The sequence below is a fragment of the Acartia tonsa genome, chromosome 2 (genome assembly GCF_053477335.1).
Source record: "Acartia tonsa isolate MP-2025a chromosome 2, ASM5347733v1, whole genome shotgun sequence".
Taxonomy (NCBI): domain Eukaryota; kingdom Metazoa; phylum Arthropoda; class Copepoda; order Calanoida; family Acartiidae; genus Acartia; species Acartia tonsa.
The window spans coordinates 51,585,790-51,607,878 of NC_137261.1; the positions used below are offsets into that span (position 1 = coordinate 51,585,790).

Sequence of the window (22,089 nt, forward strand, 5' to 3'; positions counted from 1 at the left end):
AATTCAATAACGAACCAAATTTGGTCATCAATATCTTGCTAATATTGTAAAAAATGTATTAATGGAAAAAGTAAAAGCAATACTCTTGTTACAAAGGCATGTCTTATTCATTTTAACTTATGTATAATCATAAAATCCAGCTACTTAAAATAATCTACAATATAATAAAATAATTCGGTTTAATACAATAGGATTAACTAATTGTAAATTTAAAATATGATATTTGACTTATTAGTAAATTAGGTAAGTTGTTATTAAACTAAGAGAGTTTTTATTTAAAATGAAATATGATTTTAGTTTTCCAGTTAGGTTAGATTTTGAATTTATGTTGAAGACGACGGTATAAAATTCAGCATAATTCAGTATAAAATTTGATTTCAGAGAAGCTTAATGCAATGGCCGATAAATGGATGTTTATCTCCAATGATGATGCACAAAATTACCCCCTTCTGCAGATTACAATTAGTAGTTGAAACGTTTGAACACTCAACTTAAAAACCAATCAACAAATTTCAATAGAAGTCCCCAAAGTTTTTAAGCTAACGAATAATAAAACATTAGTATAAAACTTTGGGGACTAGTTTAATAAAGAGCCCATGGTTCCTTTCTTTACTGGAGCAAAATCCTACCTTATTTCCGACAAGGAGGATAGGTACCCGGTCTGTTCCCTTGACTCTGACAATCTGGTCCCGCATTGTCTTGATATCCTGGAAGGTCTGGTGATTTGTTAAACTGTACACTACCACGAACCCCTGCAACATGTCATAATATCAACTTACATTCTATATCCATTACTAGCGGCTACGCCCCTAGAGGCCTCTAGGGGCACTTGAGGAGGGGGGAGTCGAATTTGATAACCCAATTTCTTATTTTAGATTTTAAAAGAAAAATTTTTATAATTATTTTGGGGGGTTGAAATTTTTTTTTTTTTTTTGGGGGGGGGTTGCCCCCCATCATTTTTTATTTAAGTTAAGAAACGAAAAAAAAAATTTTTTTTTTTTTTGGGGGGGTATTTTTCATTTTTTGGGGGGGTTGGGGGTGTCCCGACCCCCAAAAAAATAGTTATAAACCTTCCCGGGACTTATGAGAAGCTACCCTGTTAAGGAGAACCCGATCGGTTCAGCGGTTAGCGAGATCCTTCGGTACAGACACACAGACAGACACACAGACAGGATTATCTTAAAAAAAATTACCTAGCTGTCTTTCCCTAATAACATGTGAGTAATTCACAGTTTATAAATAGAATTGCAATGTCTTTGAGAGCTTGACCGACAAACCGAAAGACCATAATGGATTGCATAGGCAAGGGAAATTTTCAAATAAAAATTTCTGCCCTCTATCTTAATTAGCAGACGAGTAGTTTACATTTCCCTTATAGCAATTTAAACAGAGTTAGAATATGATAATTTTAAAGGTTTAAAAAATGTTTGTTCACCTGTCCGTTTTTAATATATAAATCTCTCATACTGGCAAACTGTTCTGTGCCCGCAGTATCCAGGATCTCCAGAACACAAGGGTTGCTGTCCACCTCAATTTCCTGTAGAAAAATAAACATTAGGTATTAATTTAAAATAGATTGGAAAAAATTCACGAAACCTAACATATATTTGTAATAATGAAAAAAAATCACGAAACCTATGACACCAAAAAATCTCCCAACCTTTAATTTTCAATAAATAAATTGATGAGACATTATTTTTATGTGATTAACATTAACAACCTTATTGGTAAAAAACGTTTGTACTACTGAATCTAGACCCTCCTTCTCTGGCAATATATCCATAAAATCTACACATAAAATACGTATAATCAAATCGTTTAAATTCGCTTCGTTTTCACTAGGGAAAGAAATTATGTTCTGAAAACTAACTCTAGTATATTTATCACATTAATTTACTAAGATTTTAATGTAACAAAGCTTCTCCTTAATTCACTTTGCCCGTCAGTTAGTGAGTAATGTGAATTTCTCGGCTACGATTTGCACATTTAGCCTATACATTATTTTGTCTGTCTGTCTGTCTATCAGTCATGCATCAAAAGACATAATCCTTTGAAATTTTGAATATTCTCTCTTTTTTTTCCTTGTTATGACAACTGAACAATTGGCTTATGACATACTTTGTCCGTTTGTCAATTATATAGTTTCTTGTGCTTCGCTACTTGTGTATGTTGTCATCCTTGTTAAATATTTTATCAAGATTTAATATAATGGTAAACGATACTAATAGATATAGTAGATCTAAATATCTAATCAGTAAATTTGACCAATAGGATAAAAGTGTAGACCAGTTATTTTTCATTTCATCTATCCTATTATTTAAATAGTAAGCTTTTTTGTCTGTAGCAAAGGATCTCGAAAACCACTGAACCGATATGGTTCTCTTTTACAGTAACCTTAGGTCCTGAGATGGTTTTAGGCCATTTTATTTTTGTAAATAAGTCTTGCTATGGTTTTAGGCTGTTTTTCTGCCCTTCTATATCCCTTCTAAAAAATTAGCTATGAAAAGTTGATTTTCTTAGGAAAAAGCTAGCTGACGGGGAATTAATTTCTTTGCTCGTATCTTTGCATTGAATGACTAAATATAAACAAAAATTATAATCTGCTTAAAGATCCCTTTAAAGTTGGACGGATTATTGTGGTTGACAGACCATCTAAGGTAATAAACCTATTATGATACTATTTAAAAACAGGTTAAACCAATTTCAAAGTGCACTTTTAAAAGCATTTACATCTTAATATCTCATAAAAAACGCATTGAATTTCAACCGTTTTGAGTTAATCATTTAAAGCTTTTTTTGGTATCAAATTAAATATTATATCTTTCAGCGACTTACTAAAAAGGTCTTCATAAAGTTTATTTTACTCGGGGAGGGATAGGACATTAAATTGTAACTTATACTAGTACCCAAAGCTTTTACACAAACAAGCAGATGACAAACCATTAATTTTAAAGAAGTAATTTTGTTTATCTGAATATATGTAGAGCATATTTAAATATTTCTTTAAAAAATACTTATTCTTAAGTTAATTTATTTTTACGTTTTTTATTTCAGAAGGCTACACCCCAAAGTTTTATCCGTTGAATCAAAAATAAAGAAGAGGTAATTTTGTTCATCATTATTGGGAATATACACAAATGTATCCATTGTCTTATCCCTTAAGATCCCTATATCTAGCCCCCACTGTTAGCCAACTAAATATTCATCTATGCCTTGGATCATATGTTATCTCTGGTTTTAATCTATTTTATGAACCGAGATCATTGTCACGGTCAAAGCTCGAAATTTACAGGGATTAAAAGGGATAGGACAATGGCTGATAAGTTGATGTAGACATCAAACTATGATAAGCAAAACTACCCTTTCTGTAGATTAAAATTATTGATGGGAGAGTTTGGACACTGCTAGGTTGAACAACCCTATTATGATCTAATAAAAGTATAAATATATCATATAAATATTAAGTACTAGTAATATTTACAGTCTAATGTCCCCTTCCTCTCTGGTAATCGTATCATTTCAAAATTATTCTTTTTTTTGCTTTGTACTTTAAGGAATAAGTCAATGTTAGATACCCCAATGATGTTAAACCAAATTAAGTACCCAATGTTGTCAAGCCAAATTAAGAGATATCGTGTGCATATAAACTTTAAGGTCCTTCCCTGCCCATAGACGTCCAAGGGTGGGTTTAAAGGGGCGTTTACCTCCCTCAAAACTATGAAACCCCCTACAAAATTTTTTAAAATACACTAGATTACCTCTCTCAAACCATTGAAACCCCTCATTTTATCCCCAAAAATGCAAAGCTTGGACGTCCATGTCCTTGTTTATTACTAAAAAACATGAACACACAAATATTGTGTTTAAAACCGAAAAATCATCCTGAATTTATTCTCTTTCTGTGGTTTTTACGGTTTCCTCTGGGAACTTTCTGTGTGTATTTTATGTGTAGTTTGTGTGTGTGTGTGTGTGTGTTTGTGTGTGTGTGTATGTGTGTGTGTGTGTGTGTATGAATGTTTTTTTATGTTTAGTTTGTGTGTATGTGTTTCAATTATATTTATGTGTGTAAGTTTATGTTTATCAGGCCTAAAGAAAAAGTCTTCTTGCCTACGCCCCTAGAGGCCTCTAAGGACACTTAAACCTCCCCTAATTGTAGTTTTAAAATAAAGAATTTTTAGGGGCGATTTCTCTTTGTAAAATTGTTATCATCCACTAAAATAATTATTAGCCTTCCCTTGACCTATGAAAGCTTCACTGTAAAAGAAAACCATACCTATCGTTCAGCCGTAAGCGAAATTCTCTGATACAGACAGACAGACAAACATCCTGACCGATGTTTTTTTGTGTGCAAATTTTGATAATTTACTTTTTCCTATCCATGATGTTAATGGATCATAAAAATGTAGATCATGTGCAGACAAAAGAAAAGTCAAGTTGGTAGGTAAATAGGTTAACCCTTGTGTAATAACCAGGGAGGGAGGGGATATAAAGTTGAAGGTAAATATGTTAACTCTTGAGTAATAACCAGGGTATATAGGAGGGGGTATTGCATTGGAAAATATACTGGTATTCAGGGAGGGAAGGGACAACGGGATGTTTATTACACTAGTCCCTAAAGTTTTATAATAACGTTTTCTTATTCGTGGGGTAATTTTGATTATTATCATTAGGGATTGATATCTATTATCTATAAGATACCAGTAAGATCTATAAGTAAATTAGACCGACAGACATTCTACAACTGTTGTATTAGAATGAGATAATTTAATTTTGATATAAAAGAATTATAACAATTTTCTTGACATGAAAATAATATAGTTTTATCTGGGGTGAGTTATGTTGAGACGCGGCAATCATAAGCATATGGTATATTTCAGGGATCTTAAGGCCAAGGGATAAGACAATGAAGGTTAAATTGATAATTTACGTGTTTTATTGTAGCTGTTCATGTAAACAACATTAATCCACCTTTAAATCCTATTATATAAAGAAGTTATGTTTTTTGTTTTTCTTTACTGAACCGTTTGAATTTTCCATTTTAATCCGGGGGGAAGGGAGAAAATTTGTATAATAAAATTCTTTAGCTAAAAACTTTTTTAACCATGTTATCTTAATCTTTGGCTTACAAACTTTGGGTAGTATTTTTGAAATTTGATTGGTTGGTTTCAAACTATAGTGACCATACTTCTTACAAATAATATTAATTCACAGATGAAAAAAATTTGTTTATCATCATTGGGGATGTTAATCAATTTATCGTCCATTGTCTTATCCCATAAGATCATGGTATTTAGGTTTTTTGTTCTCTTACTAACCACTAGACCGATTTATTTCCCATTTTATTTTTAAGGGAGCTTCAAAAGGGTCCTCGGATGTTTTTAGGCTATTTTCAAGTCCTCGGATAGTTCCCCCTCCACCCCCTAAATGCCAGGGGTACAGAGTTGCTAGTATTAATATTAAGAGATGGATAGATGAAAACCCCAAATGAGATACATTACAATGTAGATTTTTAATACATTAGCTTGTCTGTAACAATTACACATGTGGGCATGTAAAAAAAATGGGGTAAAAAGTAAAATCAATTGCTTAATTTTTTCATGGTTTAACGCACAATTAACTTTGATAAAAAAGGAGTAAAATTTTATAATTTAAAATTGTATTCAGATTATATTTAGCCCTTTAGTTTGCATATTATACGGGGCGAGGGGTCAATTCCCTCTTTCTTTCAACCATCATTATTAAACATTACTAATAGACTGACCATCAATATTTTTATATGCCAGATGTTGGCCTATATTTTTGACTTTAGCAAAATTACCAAGGATAAGACAATGGCCGATAAATTGATGTACATCGCTAATAATGATAAAAATTACCCCTGTAGATTACAATTAGTGGTTGAAACGTTTAGACACTCTAACAAAAAAATGAACCAACCAACCAAAATTAAATGAAAATCCCAAAATGTTCAGCCAATGAATAAGAAAACGTTATTATAAGATTTTAGGGACTAGTGTAATAAACATCCCATTGTCCTCTCCCTCCCTGAAAATTACTCCCTTTGTAGACTAAAAATATTGTTGGAAAAAGTTTATACACTGCTAGTTTGTCCCCTTAGTTTTAGGTCTAAATGATTGGTAATTTTGTTTATGTTGATAGGGGAAGTACATTAAATGGTCGTCCATTATCTTATCCTTTTAAGATCAGAAGCAATAAAACTTAAAAAAACAAGGATGACAACATCCATAAGTAGCGAAGCATAAAAATATGTATAAGAATTTAAAGATTAGTTGTCAAAAGCATGTATTGTATATTAGGAAATAAATCACGAAACCTTTTCAAAATTTGTTTTAATTTCATAATATTTATATTTCAGTAATACGACTAACAGACTGACGGTCAAAGTAAATTACATACTGGATGCTCAAAACAACAGGAAATTTAATTTTGATATTTTTTAACTACAAAAATTTTAAAAATCGGACCATAAACACCAAAGATATGAGGAAAAATGTGAAAAATATAAAAATAGCCAAAAACCTGCAAAAAGGCAGTCTGACCACCATTGATGTTTTCTTGAAACGACAGGAAATTTAATTTTGATATCTATAACTGAAAAAAATTTGGAAATCGGACCATAAACACCGAAGATATGGAGAAAAATGTGAAAAATACAAAAATAGCCTCAAACCTGCTAAAAAGCGGTCCTATCGCTATTGATGTTTTATAGTTAATTGTGCTCCTTAATAATGGGAATGTTGTCAAAAAATTTCAGCCTTTTATCTTTTATAGGAGCCGAGAAAATCACGTTTCCCCCAAACTAAGACATACGGACATACGGACATACAGACAGACGGACATTTCAAATTATAGAGTAGCTTCGCTACTAAAAACATTTAACTTGTTTTAAAAGAGAAAAATGTGAAGTCTATCATAACTCTAAAATCCAACTAACCAAAACTCATCCAGACGTTCGCTCAATGGTTTTTCTAGCTCATTAGTTTTGACCCCCCTCCCCCCCCCCCCAGTAATACTCATTTTCCATTTGAATCAAGAATAAATGTATGGTTATATACTAAAAACTGTAGTAATAGGCAGAGATCTTTATGGATAAGACAATAGACAAAAAATCTATTCAAATATAATGATAATAGACAAAATAACTCGTTTTGTAGATTAAAATTATTGGTTTAACTTTTAACAAAATAGTAAAGATTTAATAAGAGTTATCAATGTTTTTAAGCCAATAAATGTGTAAGGGGGTTTATAAAACCAGAATAATTTACAGTCCGATGCAGGTTTCATTTTATTAGGGAACATGAAAATCTAGTGTAAGATCCAATTATTTTATATATATATACATTGGCGGTATACAGCTTTCTTCTAGGACACAAAAAGACACCCTCTTTGTAAAAGTATAATAAATGAAGAAGAAACCAGTCAGTAGAAATGCGTACTTACTCCTGTTGAAGGTTGGGCATTTCAATTACTCTTACCTAAAATAAAATAAACATTAATTAGAGAGATTATTAGTTAGGTCGTCTTTGTTCGAAAAAAAACCAAAAACATTGCCGTCCGTTTAACCCATGCATTTTCTTGTAAATTGTTTTTTGGTGTATGAGTTCCATGCTACTTCACCAGGATCTTAAAGGACAATGGACTAAAAATTTATGTGCATCCTCAATTATGATAAATAACAATAGGAATTTGATTGAAAAGATTGGACGCTGCTAATTAAAACCAACCAATCGAGATTTCATAAAGTACCCAAAGTTTTAGACCTGACGATTGAAGGAAGTGTTTATAAAAGTGTAATTTATAGTCCAGTGTTTCCTCCCTCCCTCGAGATCTTTGATACTTGACCAGAGGCGAATATATGAACTCAATAACTAAGCATAATTAAAAATTTCTTTTTAAATACTACTAGCAGCTACGCCCATAGGGGCCTCTAGGGGCACCTGATAGAAGGATGGTGGAACCTTTCAAGTTTCATCAAAATAGTTATAAACCTTCCTAGGATAGATGAAAAGCTTCACTATAAAGGAGAACCATATAGGACCAGTGTTTAGCAAAAACCTTCGGCATACACAAAAAGACACATATCCTGTTAATTTTTTATATAAGGATTAAATTTTGCTAAAATATTTGCAAATAAAAATATATTGTGTAAGTATTTTAAAATTTAAAATGGATCTTAAAGGAGAGACAATGGAGATAAATTGATGTAAATCCCCAATCATGATAATTAACCCGATATGTTTGGACATTACTAGGTTGAACACATAGATACAAACGTTAACATACGAATGAAAGAATAACGTTGATTTACAGTCAAAAGAAATGGATAATCATTTGACTGTAAGTTATACTGGTACCCAAAGTTTTATAAGTACATTGGCTCAAATCTTGATTGATTGGTACTAACTTTTCAACCATTAATTTTCATCTTTATTTACATTAAATTGTCTTGCACCTGGTAGATAAAACTACGACAGTAACAACAAGTTTTATACCTAGAGAAGCTACGACTCTAAAGAACAGATGTATTATCCTAGATGTCGATCAGATAAATTATATGCCTTAGGAATTTAAAGCAAACTAATACTTTTTTTATATTTAGCCACATATTATTTACTTAATAATCAAATAAAATGAAAAAAAACCTGTCCTTTCATACCAAAATTTGTACACTTTCTAACCAATATTATAACGGGATTGTTACTACACTGTGTTACTATTGGTCCAGTTAGAAAATAGAGAATCTAGACTTCATATATTTGTTGTTAATAAAATTAATTATTATGTAGATGAGTATAATTACTTGGAAATTATTTGAATACATGAATATTCAATTTTTCAGGCAGAACATAATATCTCAAATTCTATATTTTTTTTTATGGTCAAATTTATGGAGGGTTGGGGAACATTTATTAGTTAATTACACTAGTACCCAAAGTTTATATGTACACGGTTTATTATCAGTTGGGTTAAAAACTTTGGATACTTATTTAATTGGTTGGTTCATTAAGTTATGTGACAAAACTTTTCAACCATTAGTTTAAATCTACGAATGTGGAAATTTTGTCTATCTATATTAAAATTGTTTAACTAGTTTTGAAAATATTTATTTATCAAAATGTATAAAACAAATGTAATGGGAAAGTTATTCATTTAGACCGATTTAAGTCTAAGAAAACCTTCTAGAAACCTTACTAAAACGGGTAACTATATCGGTCCGGCTGTTAGCGAGATCTTGCAGTACAAACCAACTGACAGACTCGCAGAATGATAAGGCATCCTGGAATTTGTATATTTAGGTTAGTAACAGTCTTTGAATCACACTGTATTAATGTTTTGACTAATTTTTTCATTTATTATTGCTGCGCCTTTATTGGTTGATTACAAATGATTAATCAATCAATCATTACTCAAGTGCACGACTGCAGGGGTCTTAAGGGATACGACAATTGACGATAGACATCCCCTAAAATTTCAATATAAGTTTCCAAAACTTTTGTGCCAACTTTGGGTACTTGCATAATTTACAGTCCAATGTCCTCCCCCTCCCTGGTACGTCATTGACCAATATTTGATTTATCGACTATTTTTTATTGTTCAATATATCATTACTCTATGCCAGGGAGAGAGGGGACATTGAGGTGTTTATTACACTAGTCCCCAAAGTTTTATATCACAATTTTTTTATTCGATGGTTTAACAACTTTAATTTCATTTTAATTGGTTCATAAAGTTGAGTGTCCAAACATTTCAACCACTAACTGTAATCTACAGAAGGGGTAATTTTATGTGTCATTATTGGGGATGTACATCAATTTACCGGCCATTGTCTTATCCCTTTAGATTCCTGATTCTAGGCGGTCAACACTCATGGAGGGAGAGGACAATTTAACAATAACAATCCGAAGGCCTTTCTCTATATTAAAATAATGTCAAAGAAAAACAATGAAGAGAACAATTTTAATTTTTAGCTTTATTTAGAAATCTGAACATAGATTTAGTATTTCTATCCAAAAATATAGGATACATTATATGAAGATACAATCTAGTAGTAGTCTTTTATATATTTATTTGATATGTATCAGGGAGGGAGGGGACATTTGACTGTAAATTACATTGGTACCGAAAATTTTCTAACTAAGTTATCGTATTCATTGACAAAAATGTTGAAGATTTTCATTAAATATTGATAGGTTGGTTTCAACTTTTCAACCAATGATATATTTATTACAAATTGGTAATTTTGTTTGTCATCATTAGGAAAGGTTTGGGTTATCCATATATCATCCATTGTCTTATCCCTTAATATCCCTGCTATGTATTGATGAAGCATTCAAAAATTCTGTATTCACGTGAATGGAAATCAAGTAATATTTGAAAAGACGAGGGACAAAGAAAAATCAGGGATCTTAAGGGATAAGACAATGAACCAGCGTGTCGGAGCCGTTTGATTTTGGTGCGGCTCCGGCTCCTACCTAAAATAAAGAAAAACTCGACATATGTTTTTTCTCCAAAGTCTAATTTTGACTTTTGAAGGTTTTAAAAATTCAATCTTTGATAAAAATGGACTTGAAAAACTTAAAAGGGGCATTTGCACATGAAAAAACAGAGTTACCAAATTATAATTTATAAAAATCTCTTTATTTATCTAGTCCGGAGCCGGAGCCGTTTTTTTAACGAAAAATACGGCTCCGGCTGTAGCAAAATATGGCGGCTCCATGGCTATGGCTCCAAAACACTGCAATGAACAATAAATAAATAGACATCTATAATTTGATAAAATTTCTGTTAAACAAAATAAGTTAAGGGCAACCTAATCTATTCAAAACGAACGAATGAGAGATCGTGTTTATAAACTTGGTAACAAGTTACAGATCAATTCCCCTTCCTCCCTGGGTAAAATATTTAGAATATGCTCAAATCAACAAGTATTTCACAGTAGTTTTATTATTTTATTTTTATATATCTTGCCCTTTAAGACTTGTGTGTTGATATTCTATCAACAAAGTACTATATTCAATACTAGCGGATTCGCCCCTAAAGGCCTAGGGGCACTTGAAGTAAGGAAAGGGAAGGCGAATTATACATATATTTTTTAAATTATGGTTAATATTTTCAAAGGACGATTTCTCTTGGGAGGGTGGTGGTATCCTCCCCCAAAATAGCTATAAACCTTCCAAAGACCTATGATAAGCTTTTTCTGTTAAGGAGAACCATATTGGTTAATCGGTTAGCGAGATCCTCGGTACACACAGACCGACTACAGACATCCTGTTATTTTATTATTAGGGTATCCTTGTCAAAATAGCATCATATAGCCAAATCATAAACTGTATTTTTTTAAATTGCATAGAAAGACCCAGAACTTTCTATTGATAGAAACCAGTAGATAATCTTATAATACCATCTTTCTGCTAATATAATATTACTTAGTAGGTACGAAATCAGGGAATCCTCAGGGATAAGACAATGAACGATAAATTATGTACATTGTACATCCCAAATATGATAAATTTGAGTTAATAGTTAACTCTGCTAGCTAGTCTAACCCAATCAATATTTTATAAAAGTTTAATTTTAATCAAAAAAATTTAGGGTTGTATTCATTGCTAATGCTATTGAAATAATTTGACCCATGCTACTGCTAATGTTGTTGTTAAGTAAAAAGTTATCTCTGCTCCAAGCCAATAATAATATTCAATGATAAACAGACGTACACCAGGGATAAGACAATGGACGATAAATTGATGTAAATACAAAATTATTGGTGTAAATCTTTAGACACTAATCGTGTGTAAGTATGAGAGAATGTTTATATAAAAATTAGGCTAACAGCCCAATGTCCCCTCCCTCCCTGGTAGCTTCTCTTTATTTATCTATCCTATTTTATTTATCTATTTTTCTCTATTTTATTAAGGATTAAAGGTATATTTTATTTTTGAAATTTCTCTTTATTATATTTAATTTTAAAATCTTAATTGAGTTTTACAAATATAAATCAGCAGAAGGGGGTAATTTTGTTCATTAATATGTGGTTGTATACATAAATTTATCGTCCATTGTCTTATCCCTTCAGTTCCCTGCATTGATGATCATAGGCACTCAAAATCTCCATAAGAAACACCAGACAAAATAACCAGTCTTCAAGCAAAATTATCTCACCTATTCTTTCATGTATTTAATTTAATTATTCAAATACCTACACAATAAAGATACATGTAAATGTTGATTTTATAATATCATGGTCAATTATAAGTTCTATGAACATTCTTTAATTAATATAAATGTAGTATTTACTGAAAGAACAAGCATTTCTTAACTTTTACTGTACTAGAGTTTACTATGTTGGTTTTATCTTTAATCAGATAACTTAAGGGTAAAGACAATAGACGATAAATTGATGGACATCCACAATAATGATAAACAAAATTACCCCTTCTGTAGATTAACATTATTGGTGGAAAACTTTAAACAAAAAGGGTATATTCAACCAAATTAGATAAATAAATTAGTTTTTAAGCCAACAAATATGAGAACGTGTTTATAAACCTTTAGGTCCATTTACTTTATAGTCCAACTATGGGCCCTGTTTCCAAATGTGTAAACAAAGGGCAAAAATAGCCTCAAAACATCTAAAGACCTAAATTAAAAATAAAACAACCTAAATCCATCCGGGGACGTATGTGAAGCTTCTCTAAATAGTAGTCAATAAGTAAGCTTGTAAGCTTCAGATATAAAACCTTACTACTTTATATTAGAGGGTGTCCCCTCCCTTCCTGTCTTTCTTGGCTAAATATATTATTGTCAAATAAAAATATTTTAAAACACTGATCAAATTTAGAATAAAAACCATTGCTGATGAATTAGTATTACTACTTGCTCAAGTAGGTAGGTAGTGTTTATGCATTCATACAAATAATTTTGGTGATGACTCCTTATTTCCCAGTACCAATGAGCATAAAGTATACAATTTAATTTGTCTTTTTGTCGCCGATGCTTCAAAAACATAGATACTTATTTCTAAAAAAGATTTAAAAAGGTGAATATTTGACTTTTTTTGACTGAACACCTTCTCTAACTAAAACTCAATTTGTCCGTTTGTCCACCCAATGAAAATAAATCTCAACTTAGTAATTTAATCTTGTGAAAAATGTAGTTAACCAATTTAATCTTGTCTGCCAAAGATAATGAAACAATTGATTACCAATTTATTCTTTAAATTAATCATCATAAATAATGTTACTTTAGATTGTACTAACGTAAAAACCATCCACACTCCATTTTAGTTTTTTTTTTTGGGGGGGGGGAAGGGTTGTATTTTTTTTTCAGTGGACATTTCTCCTGGGAGGGTGGAGGTCCCCTGGACCAATAAGAAGCTTCACTGTAAAGAATTCCATATCGCTTGGTAAGCGGTTGGCAAGGCCTTAAGTTACAAATAGACACACAAAGTGTTCTTTAATAATAAGCTCACAATAAATTAAATTTAAGTTTCCTCATAAGAGTTTTGGCAAGATTTGATTAATCATAGCAACAAACATTGATATGTATCTATTTTTGGAAGCACGGTTAATGTCTTTGAGCATTACAGGTAGACCGACGTCCAAGTGAGTTATAAAACTGACCAAGCTTTATTTGATTGATTCACTTCACTAATTGATTGATAATGAAATTTTTTTTCTTGAAATATATTTTGGAATGATAAAGTAAACTTTTTCCTGTTAAATTTGGTTGAGAAAGATTCCTAACTGAATGAGTTATGAAGAATTTACTTAGTAGTGAGCAAAGTTAGACCCCTATCTTAGATGACAACTGAGAAAATCCCGTTTTCCAAAAAATATTTTTTGTTAGTCAGACAGAAGGACATTTCGAATAAAAGAATAAACAAAAAACATTAATGATAATCAAGTTAATTATTAAAATATTAATTAAATTATAAAATGTGAAGTTTAAATGATCCAAATCATGAAGTAAAACATAACAAAGATGACAACATCCATAAGTGGCCGAATCACAAAAAAAACTGACAAAATGAGCTGCCATAAGAAAGAAATGAAAAAAAGATAATATGCAAAATTCAGAAAACCTTTAAGAATGAGGTTTATGTCTTTTAAAGCATTGCCGACAGACACACAGACAAAACTTTGTTTAGAATAGATACGTTAATGTCATTTAATCTTCACTGAAAGTTTCAGCTGTCTATTTGCAATGGCAGCCGAGAAAATCACTTTTCTTCCATAAATGTATCTCCCATCGCACTGTCTTTGTGCCGACTCGTAATTGGGACAAAGAAAATCAACCAATGGTGTGGTGTGTATTAGCACAGCCAAGTAGCAGAAAATAATTTGGTAGCAGACGAATAAGGTCATTAAAAAAGAAAGGGAGGTAGTTATCTGTATATACATCTTTACTATAGATATGTTGCATTACGTTCTGACTGACTAACGGACAGACAAAGTGAATTATATAGTAGCTTCCCTACTACTAATGCTAGCAGCAAGCTATCATGACTAAAATATTGAAATAAAACAAAAAACCAGAAACTTTATCAAATGTATCAAAACATTTTGACGTTTTTTACAAGAAAATTATAATGAGTAGAAACTGCTTTGAATCATTTGGACCTGCTTCTTTATTACAAGATTATTTTATGATATTTATTAATAAAACTTTCTTGCTTAACAACTTTGGGTACTCCTAGCATTGCTTAGTTTGTAGGTTCTATAAACTAGCAGAACCCTAACTATTCAACCAATAATTCTAATCCTTGAAAATGTATATAAAATTATCCTCAATTGTCTTATCCCTTAAGATCCCTATATCCACCAAGCGCATCTTGTTTAACTCAGTTTTAATTATCTTACCTAAAATAATCAAAACAAACATTAAAATATATCAATTGAAAGAATTTTTAGTATTTACTACTCTATAACTAATTTTGTCTGTCGGTCAGATATGCTCTATGAGACATACATTAAAAATCTACGGGCTATGTGTCATTTCTCAGTTACTATTTAAATAAGATGTCAAAATTCTGATATTGGGATCAGTATACTAATTAAAATCGACTCAATATCTCACTTTTTCCATCTGTCTTTCAAATACACTCTTATTATTATTATAAGCTAAGATTCTTAAGGAGGTTATAATCCTTGTTTAACAAGATAATACGCAACAAAACTATATAAAAAAAGGATATATAAAGGTCTAAGTGATCTAGCAGAGAAATTGAATTAAGATTGTTTCTACCACATGTTTAGTAAGGGGAAACCAAGGATAATAAGGGATGGAATCTTTTAATCTCTCCCTTCTTGTTAGGGTGGGGAGGTGTTTTTTCTAGGGTTGATTACATTTGGAAGGGTTGGGGTGCCCTACCAACAAATAGCTAAAAACCATCCCTGGACCTCTAGAAGCTCCACCGTGAAGGAAAACCATGTCGGTTTAGCAGTTAGCGAGAGCTTAAACTACAAATAGAAAAGCATACATACATACAGGCAGACAATCGGTTACTTGAATTTTAGCATTGTCCATTGCCATTGACCCATCCCTAAACCTTGGGAGAAACATATTCAAATATGAAAATTAAATTCCTAATTCAAGGCAATAATTTTGATTCTCCACTTCCGGCCATACACACACATACAAACATATTATCACACATAAAATTTAAGACACATATAAGGATGACAACATGCATAAAGGGGAAGCTTAACATTTATTTATTACTATCCGAAAAGTCTGCATAAATATATCCAAAAAAGTCTTATAACAGCTCAATATATTATGGACATACTTTCATATAAGACTTGGTCATAGAGATGCTTCGCTTAAAACATTAGACCTAATGGTCCTAGGAATCCATAATTCAAAAATCAAGTGAAAAGGATGATTGTATCATATCAAATAATATTTTTGACAACAGCCAAAATTTATCACGTTTAAAACAGACAATGAGACTATCGAGTAATGATTATAGAGTTACTAAGCTTTCAACAAAATTATAACTTACTATTACAGGAATCTTCATGTCAAATTTCAAATCGATAGGACAATTCTAACATGCCTAAATTAACGATAAGAGCTATCCAATACAGATGGACGTTTATATACCAACACCAAATGTAAAATAGCCTCGCTCTCAATGATGATACCAAAGGGGTAACTCTTGCGTTTCAATTTCGTACTTAACTCTCACACACACACATATTAAGACAAAATATTAATATTTACACACACACACACACACACACACACACACACGCACGCACACACACACACGCACATGCATAGAACACACACACACACAGATTGTCAAACATGTTCTACATAAACATGATTTGATAAAATTGTTGTGAAAATAAAATTTCATTCATAAATCAAATATTCATAATCATGTTTAAATGAAAATTTTGCCTATATAGGTTTATTCAGGAAGGGATGGGCCTTTGGATTGTAAGTAAGACCAACTACACAAGGGGGGGGGGAGGAGATTAATGCAACCATCTCGTAATCAGTGATTAAATGGCACTTAGAATTCGAATTTCGATCTGAGATTTTGCATGAATAATTCTTGGTAGGTCTATTTTCCCAAAATCGAAGAAAAAGTTGGAAAAATAACGGCTAACGGCTGGCGGCTCAGCCGTTTTCCCATTTTTTTGGATATCTTAAAAGCAAATTAGTCCCGAAACCTATCTCCACAAATTCCCTATCAAACGGATCTAGCCGGTAGCTGTTGGTACAAGAAATATAAAAAAAAAGGCTATTGCTATCATTTAACATGAATTGAAACAAAAAAATGTTTTAAAAAGTTGATTCCTACGTAATTAATGATGAATTTGCCCTGAAAATAGGCAAAAAACAGCTAAACGGGTAAGTCGCCAGCCATTATATTTCCAACTTATTGCTCGATTTAGGGAAAATAGACCTACCAAGGATTATTTAGGAAAAATTTCAGATCGAAAATCGAATTCTAAGTGCCATTTAATCATTGATTACGAGATGGTTGCATTAACACCCCCCCCCCCCCCTTATTTCAATCTAATGAAAGTCATTTATTTTATGAATTTTTTGTTCATTATCTTATCCCTTAAGATCCCTGTATTTTTTTTAAAAAATTAGAACTAGATAAAGGCTGCTGTAAATTTGAATCATTCATTTTGTTGCATTTTTATTGCACTAAAAACAATAAGAATAATAAAACTGTAAAAATAGCAATAAATCGGAAATTTCTATTCTAATATTTCTTTTCATAAAATATCAGTTTTTCATCATTTTAAAATGAACAAAAAGATTTACATTGATTTGCATATTTTTATTTAACTTTTTTTATCAGGCTTTAACTAAACAAACACAAAAGGGGTAATGTAATTTTTTTTTAAATCGGAGAGTACATAAATTTCATGTTCATTGTTTTGTCCCTTAAGATCCCTACTGAAATTATCTGTTTCAAAATTGACTAGGTAACTAACAAAGAATTTTTGATTCTTCAAACTTAACGCAATAAATCCTTTTCTAAAAATCAATTAAGCCTGTTTTTTCAAACAATTAACAAGATATTTGTCTCGGTAATAGATCTAATACAATAGATGTTCAATCAAATTTATGATCTTTTGGATAAAAGACTTTCCTTATCAAAACTTTAATCGAAGAAATACATGTCTTATTATTATTTTTTTGTAGCTTAAGATTTCGATAACTTCAGTTTAAGGAAGATTCACATAGGTCCAGGGAAGGTTTAAGGCTAATTTAACTTAACTTTCAGATTTAAGTCTTGGGATGTTTTGGGCTGTTTAATTGAGCATCTAGAGTGATGCATCTTAATTTATACAACTAATTATAATTATGTAAATCCTTATCAGCTTAGTTTTGTAATCTCTAGCTTAATAAAAACTAAATGAATTTTAACTAAATTATTTATGAGCATAAATTCTTAGAAGTTTACATATAAATATTTTTAAACAAGAAAAAGTATGACCATGATTAGCAACAATAACAACAAATTGTGATGTTATATTAATGAATATTCAGGGATAAGCCAATGGAGATAAATATTCTCATTGGTGATAATAAAAATCACTACTTTTGTAGATTAAAATTAAGGTTGAAAAGTTTGGACACAAATAGTTTGCAACCAATCATTATCAAAGTACCAAACTTTTTACATAAAATGACGTTGTTACAAAACTATGGGTACCAGTGTGTATTTAACATTCAATTGGGAATAATTTAAATACTTTTTACTCGCCAATAAAACAGGAAGATTTAGTCAATATTCCTAAATAATTCTGATAAAGTGACATACAGAACACCCAAGAATAGTATAGCTTCGTTACAAAAAAATATGATTTCCTGGTCATTTATCATCAATTAAATCATCATTTTTAACAATGGTCATATTTGGACAATATTAAAATTTAATAATAATCTATAAATACAATATTTGTCTGTCTGTCCGTCCGTCTGTCTAGACGAGGTCTTTAAGAAATATACATACAAGTCCCCAAAGTTTTACAAAGTTATATAAGTTTCGCTATCATAAATCCATGGTACCTACTTTTTTCAAATCTTAATTGATTGGTCAAATTAGCAGTGTCCAAACTTTTCAACGAATATTATTGTAATATTTGGAGATGAAATCATTGTCTAATCCGTTAAAATTAATCCATTTGATAAACTGATTTTTGAACCAATGTTAGCCAATGTATATTTTTGAAGTTATTGCAAATGAAATATATATTAAGCTAGTTGCATCCGTAGATATAAATTGTAATATGATGTACATATAATTTACAAATCATGATTTACTAAACTTTTATGGTTGCAATCTTCGGTGGCGGGGATAGACATTCTGAGAGGGGACTATCCACGAGCAAGTGATTCTAAGCACCTTCCAGCAGTGATTCTAAATGTTTTTTTTTGGCGAATATACTAGAGTTATGTTTAATGTCGTTATATCGATTTAAAAAATTTAGTTTCACCATAGTTTTATATGAATAAAACTTTGAAATGTTATTCACCAAAAAATAACATTTAAATTCACTGCTGGAAGGTGCTTAAAATCACTTGCTCTTGTTCGTGGATAGTCCCCTCTAATTCAATGCTGTTGTTTAACCAACATTTGACTATAAATGTAATCATTATAAGTAGCGGGATCTTAAGGAATAAGACAATTGACGATAAATTGAAGTAAAGTCACAATTATGATACACAAAGTATAATCCAATTTAAAGAAAATCTAAAGGTGGGAAAGAATGGAGACTTCTAATTTATACAACACAATCTAGATCCCAAAAGATGAAAAAACGTGACAAAACTTTGGGTACCAGTATAATTTACAGTCTAATGTCTCCTCCCTCCCTCCCTACCTTCTTGGGAGAATATTTTTATTAGAGATCATTTTTACATAAATCTTACATGATTTTAATGACCAAATAATGTTGACACACTACAAGTTAAAAATAATAACATATATCCCGCGATGAAAAGACAATGTAACTTCTCATTGGTCCATGGAAGGTTTGTAATTATTATGGGGGAGGGTTCCACCAACCTTCTAAGAAAAAACAATCTCAATTGAAATGACCCCCTCAAAATATTTTTTTTACTATTTCTCTTTCAAAGTCAAATGAGATCTACTTCTCACCTCAAGCACCCCATATGCGCCTGGGGGCATAGCCGCTTGTATAGAACTACAATAGTATGGGAATCATTATATTTCTATTAAAATTTTATAGCCTTATAAACCTTTTCATGTTTTTTTTATTTGCAAATAGTTTAGAATAAAACCGCTCCCTATCAATGGCTGCTTGAAAATATGAACTTGGTTGCAATCAAAGAGGCACATCATAACATTACCTACCCCCCCCCTCCCCTACACATACATGGAATATCATATTTTTTTATGTTTTCTTGATAAATTTTTATCTTCTTCAGTTTTGACCTTTTATGTTTGAGGTTACTTAATAAATTAAAGGGGTTGCAAGTACAATATAACTGTTCATTACAATATGATTATTTCAGCAGGGAATCAAAGACAAATTTCGTGTAATCAAAGGGTTGATTGCCTTTTGGATTAAATTGAGTAATATCCCCTACCCCAAAAATATAATTAAGATTTTTACAACTTAAGTTACAGGCGTAGCGGCTAGCCACTGGTAATAATTTTATGCATGAATTGATTAATATTAATAATAAAATTTACAGACATTGTTTTATAACATTATTATTTGACATATTTTAAGCAAAATATAACTTCTTACATAAAACTCCGAAAGACCTAATATATAAAATATTTTGTTAAAAATATAAGATTTTGCAAATTCAGCCAAATTAGAATAGACGTTTAGTTTTTGTTTTTAAATAGCAAGTGAACACAAAAATTTGGAGTATTTCCTTTTTATGTCTTCGGTCTTATGTCGGGGTTAATTAGGGTTTCGAATTTGTACAGTATATCATTCTTACATGAGGCTTTAATCTTTCCAGTTTTAATTCTTTTATTTAAAGTAGTAAGCTATTTTTTTCTGTAGCGAAGGATCTAGCTAACCGCTTGACCGATTTGTTTCTTCTTTACAATGAAGCTTCTTATAGGACCAGGAAAGGTTTTTATCTATTTTAGGGGAGGGTATCTCCACCCTTCAAATAAAAAAAAATTCACTAAAATACTTAAAATAAAATAGGGGGAGATCGACTCTTCAAATCCTCAATCTAAAGTGGCCCTAGAGGCGCAGCAGCTAGTTTTAATAAAATGTATGAAACAAAAGTTCTAAAACCAACAATTAACTGAACTTTAAAAAGCAGTATTTTAGTGGTTATGTGCCCATGTACTTTTTAAACATGTGTACATTCTAAGACTACTGATTACCTATCATCCTTAAGTCCAACTAAGAAAACATTGAAATGTCTCATTGTCTATGTCTACAGTATTTTTAGAATTTTTTTTATATTTTTATAAAAGATTAAATTAACATAAAGTGCTTAATTTTATACTGAAACTATATCAGAGAGGCAGGGAGGAGACATTGGACTGTAAATAATAATGGTACTTTCAGGTTCTTAAATTCGTTGATTCATATAAAAAATCTTCGTTGTTTGGCTCAAACTATGGGCGTTCAAACTTTTAAAGCAAATATTTTACAGATCAATTTTGTTTATCATCATTGGGAAAGGAAATGTATCATTCCTTAAGAACCTTGCACTTTCAGATATATTTGAAGACTTTCTTTTATAAATCTGTTACAAAATTAGTATGAAATAATACAAATAGAATACTATGGAGAAAGCATATATCCATATAGATATTTAGAGTAGCTTCGCTACTAAAAATACATAAAAACAATGCACTAATATTAATCAATTGAAACTTGATGAATCATACAAAAAAAGTTTGCATATGATGTAAAATCAATTCTAAGAAAAACATGTTTCTAGAAAAACCGTTTTGCAGATTTTCAATTTTATGGCTTCAAGATTATTCAGATAAAGTTATTACTATTTATTGAAAGCCTTAACACATTCTCAAATTCGTTGGATTAAAATTTTAGGGTATTTCTATTAAATATTGATTGAATAGTATAAATCAGCAGTTTTGAAAACAATATATTTAGAAAAATCAGCTCCCCCCAACGGGGCAATCCCCAAATTTTGAAATCCATGTGAAATGATAGGACATATTCTAAATACAGAAAAGCTTTGCTTTTAATAGATCTACTTTCAATATAAAACATTGATTCACGCCAGTAAAATTATGATGACGTAGAATTGTAAAATGCTGCTAAACAATCTTCTATAAAATTGCAATAAAAATTGTGTAAATCAATGAAAAAAGTAACGGGTGTGTTTCTGTACCGAAAAAGCTAGCAAAACGCTCAAGTCAAGCATCTTAAAGGTCCAGTTATGCGTTTTAAAAACTATTTGGGGAAATATAGCCCTCTTAGCGTAATCGGCCAAAGAATCGCGTTTTTGTAACTGCTCCTATATTATTATAAGCATAAAACCAGCCATATCAGAAAAATTCGCCGTAGGGGACAGAAAATAACAAGGATAACAACATCCATAAGAAGCGAAAAACCAAAAAAA

General features: G+C 31.0%; 1 protein-coding gene across 1 annotated transcript in view; it reads right to left on the reverse strand.

Moving 5' to 3' along the window:
• Nucleotides 1-22,089, reverse strand: part of Rap2l (Ras-associated protein 2-like) — a 43,903-nt gene that overhangs the window by 1,448 nt on the left and 20,366 nt on the right. The window contains exons 3-4 of the mRNA XM_080151264.1: nt 1,436-1,537; nt 630-752 (exon numbers count right to left, since the gene is read on the reverse strand). Coding sequence (XP_080007390.1) covers nt 630-752; nt 1,436-1,537 — 225 coding nt within the window. The remainder of the gene's footprint in view (nt 1-629; nt 753-1,435; nt 1,538-22,089) is intronic.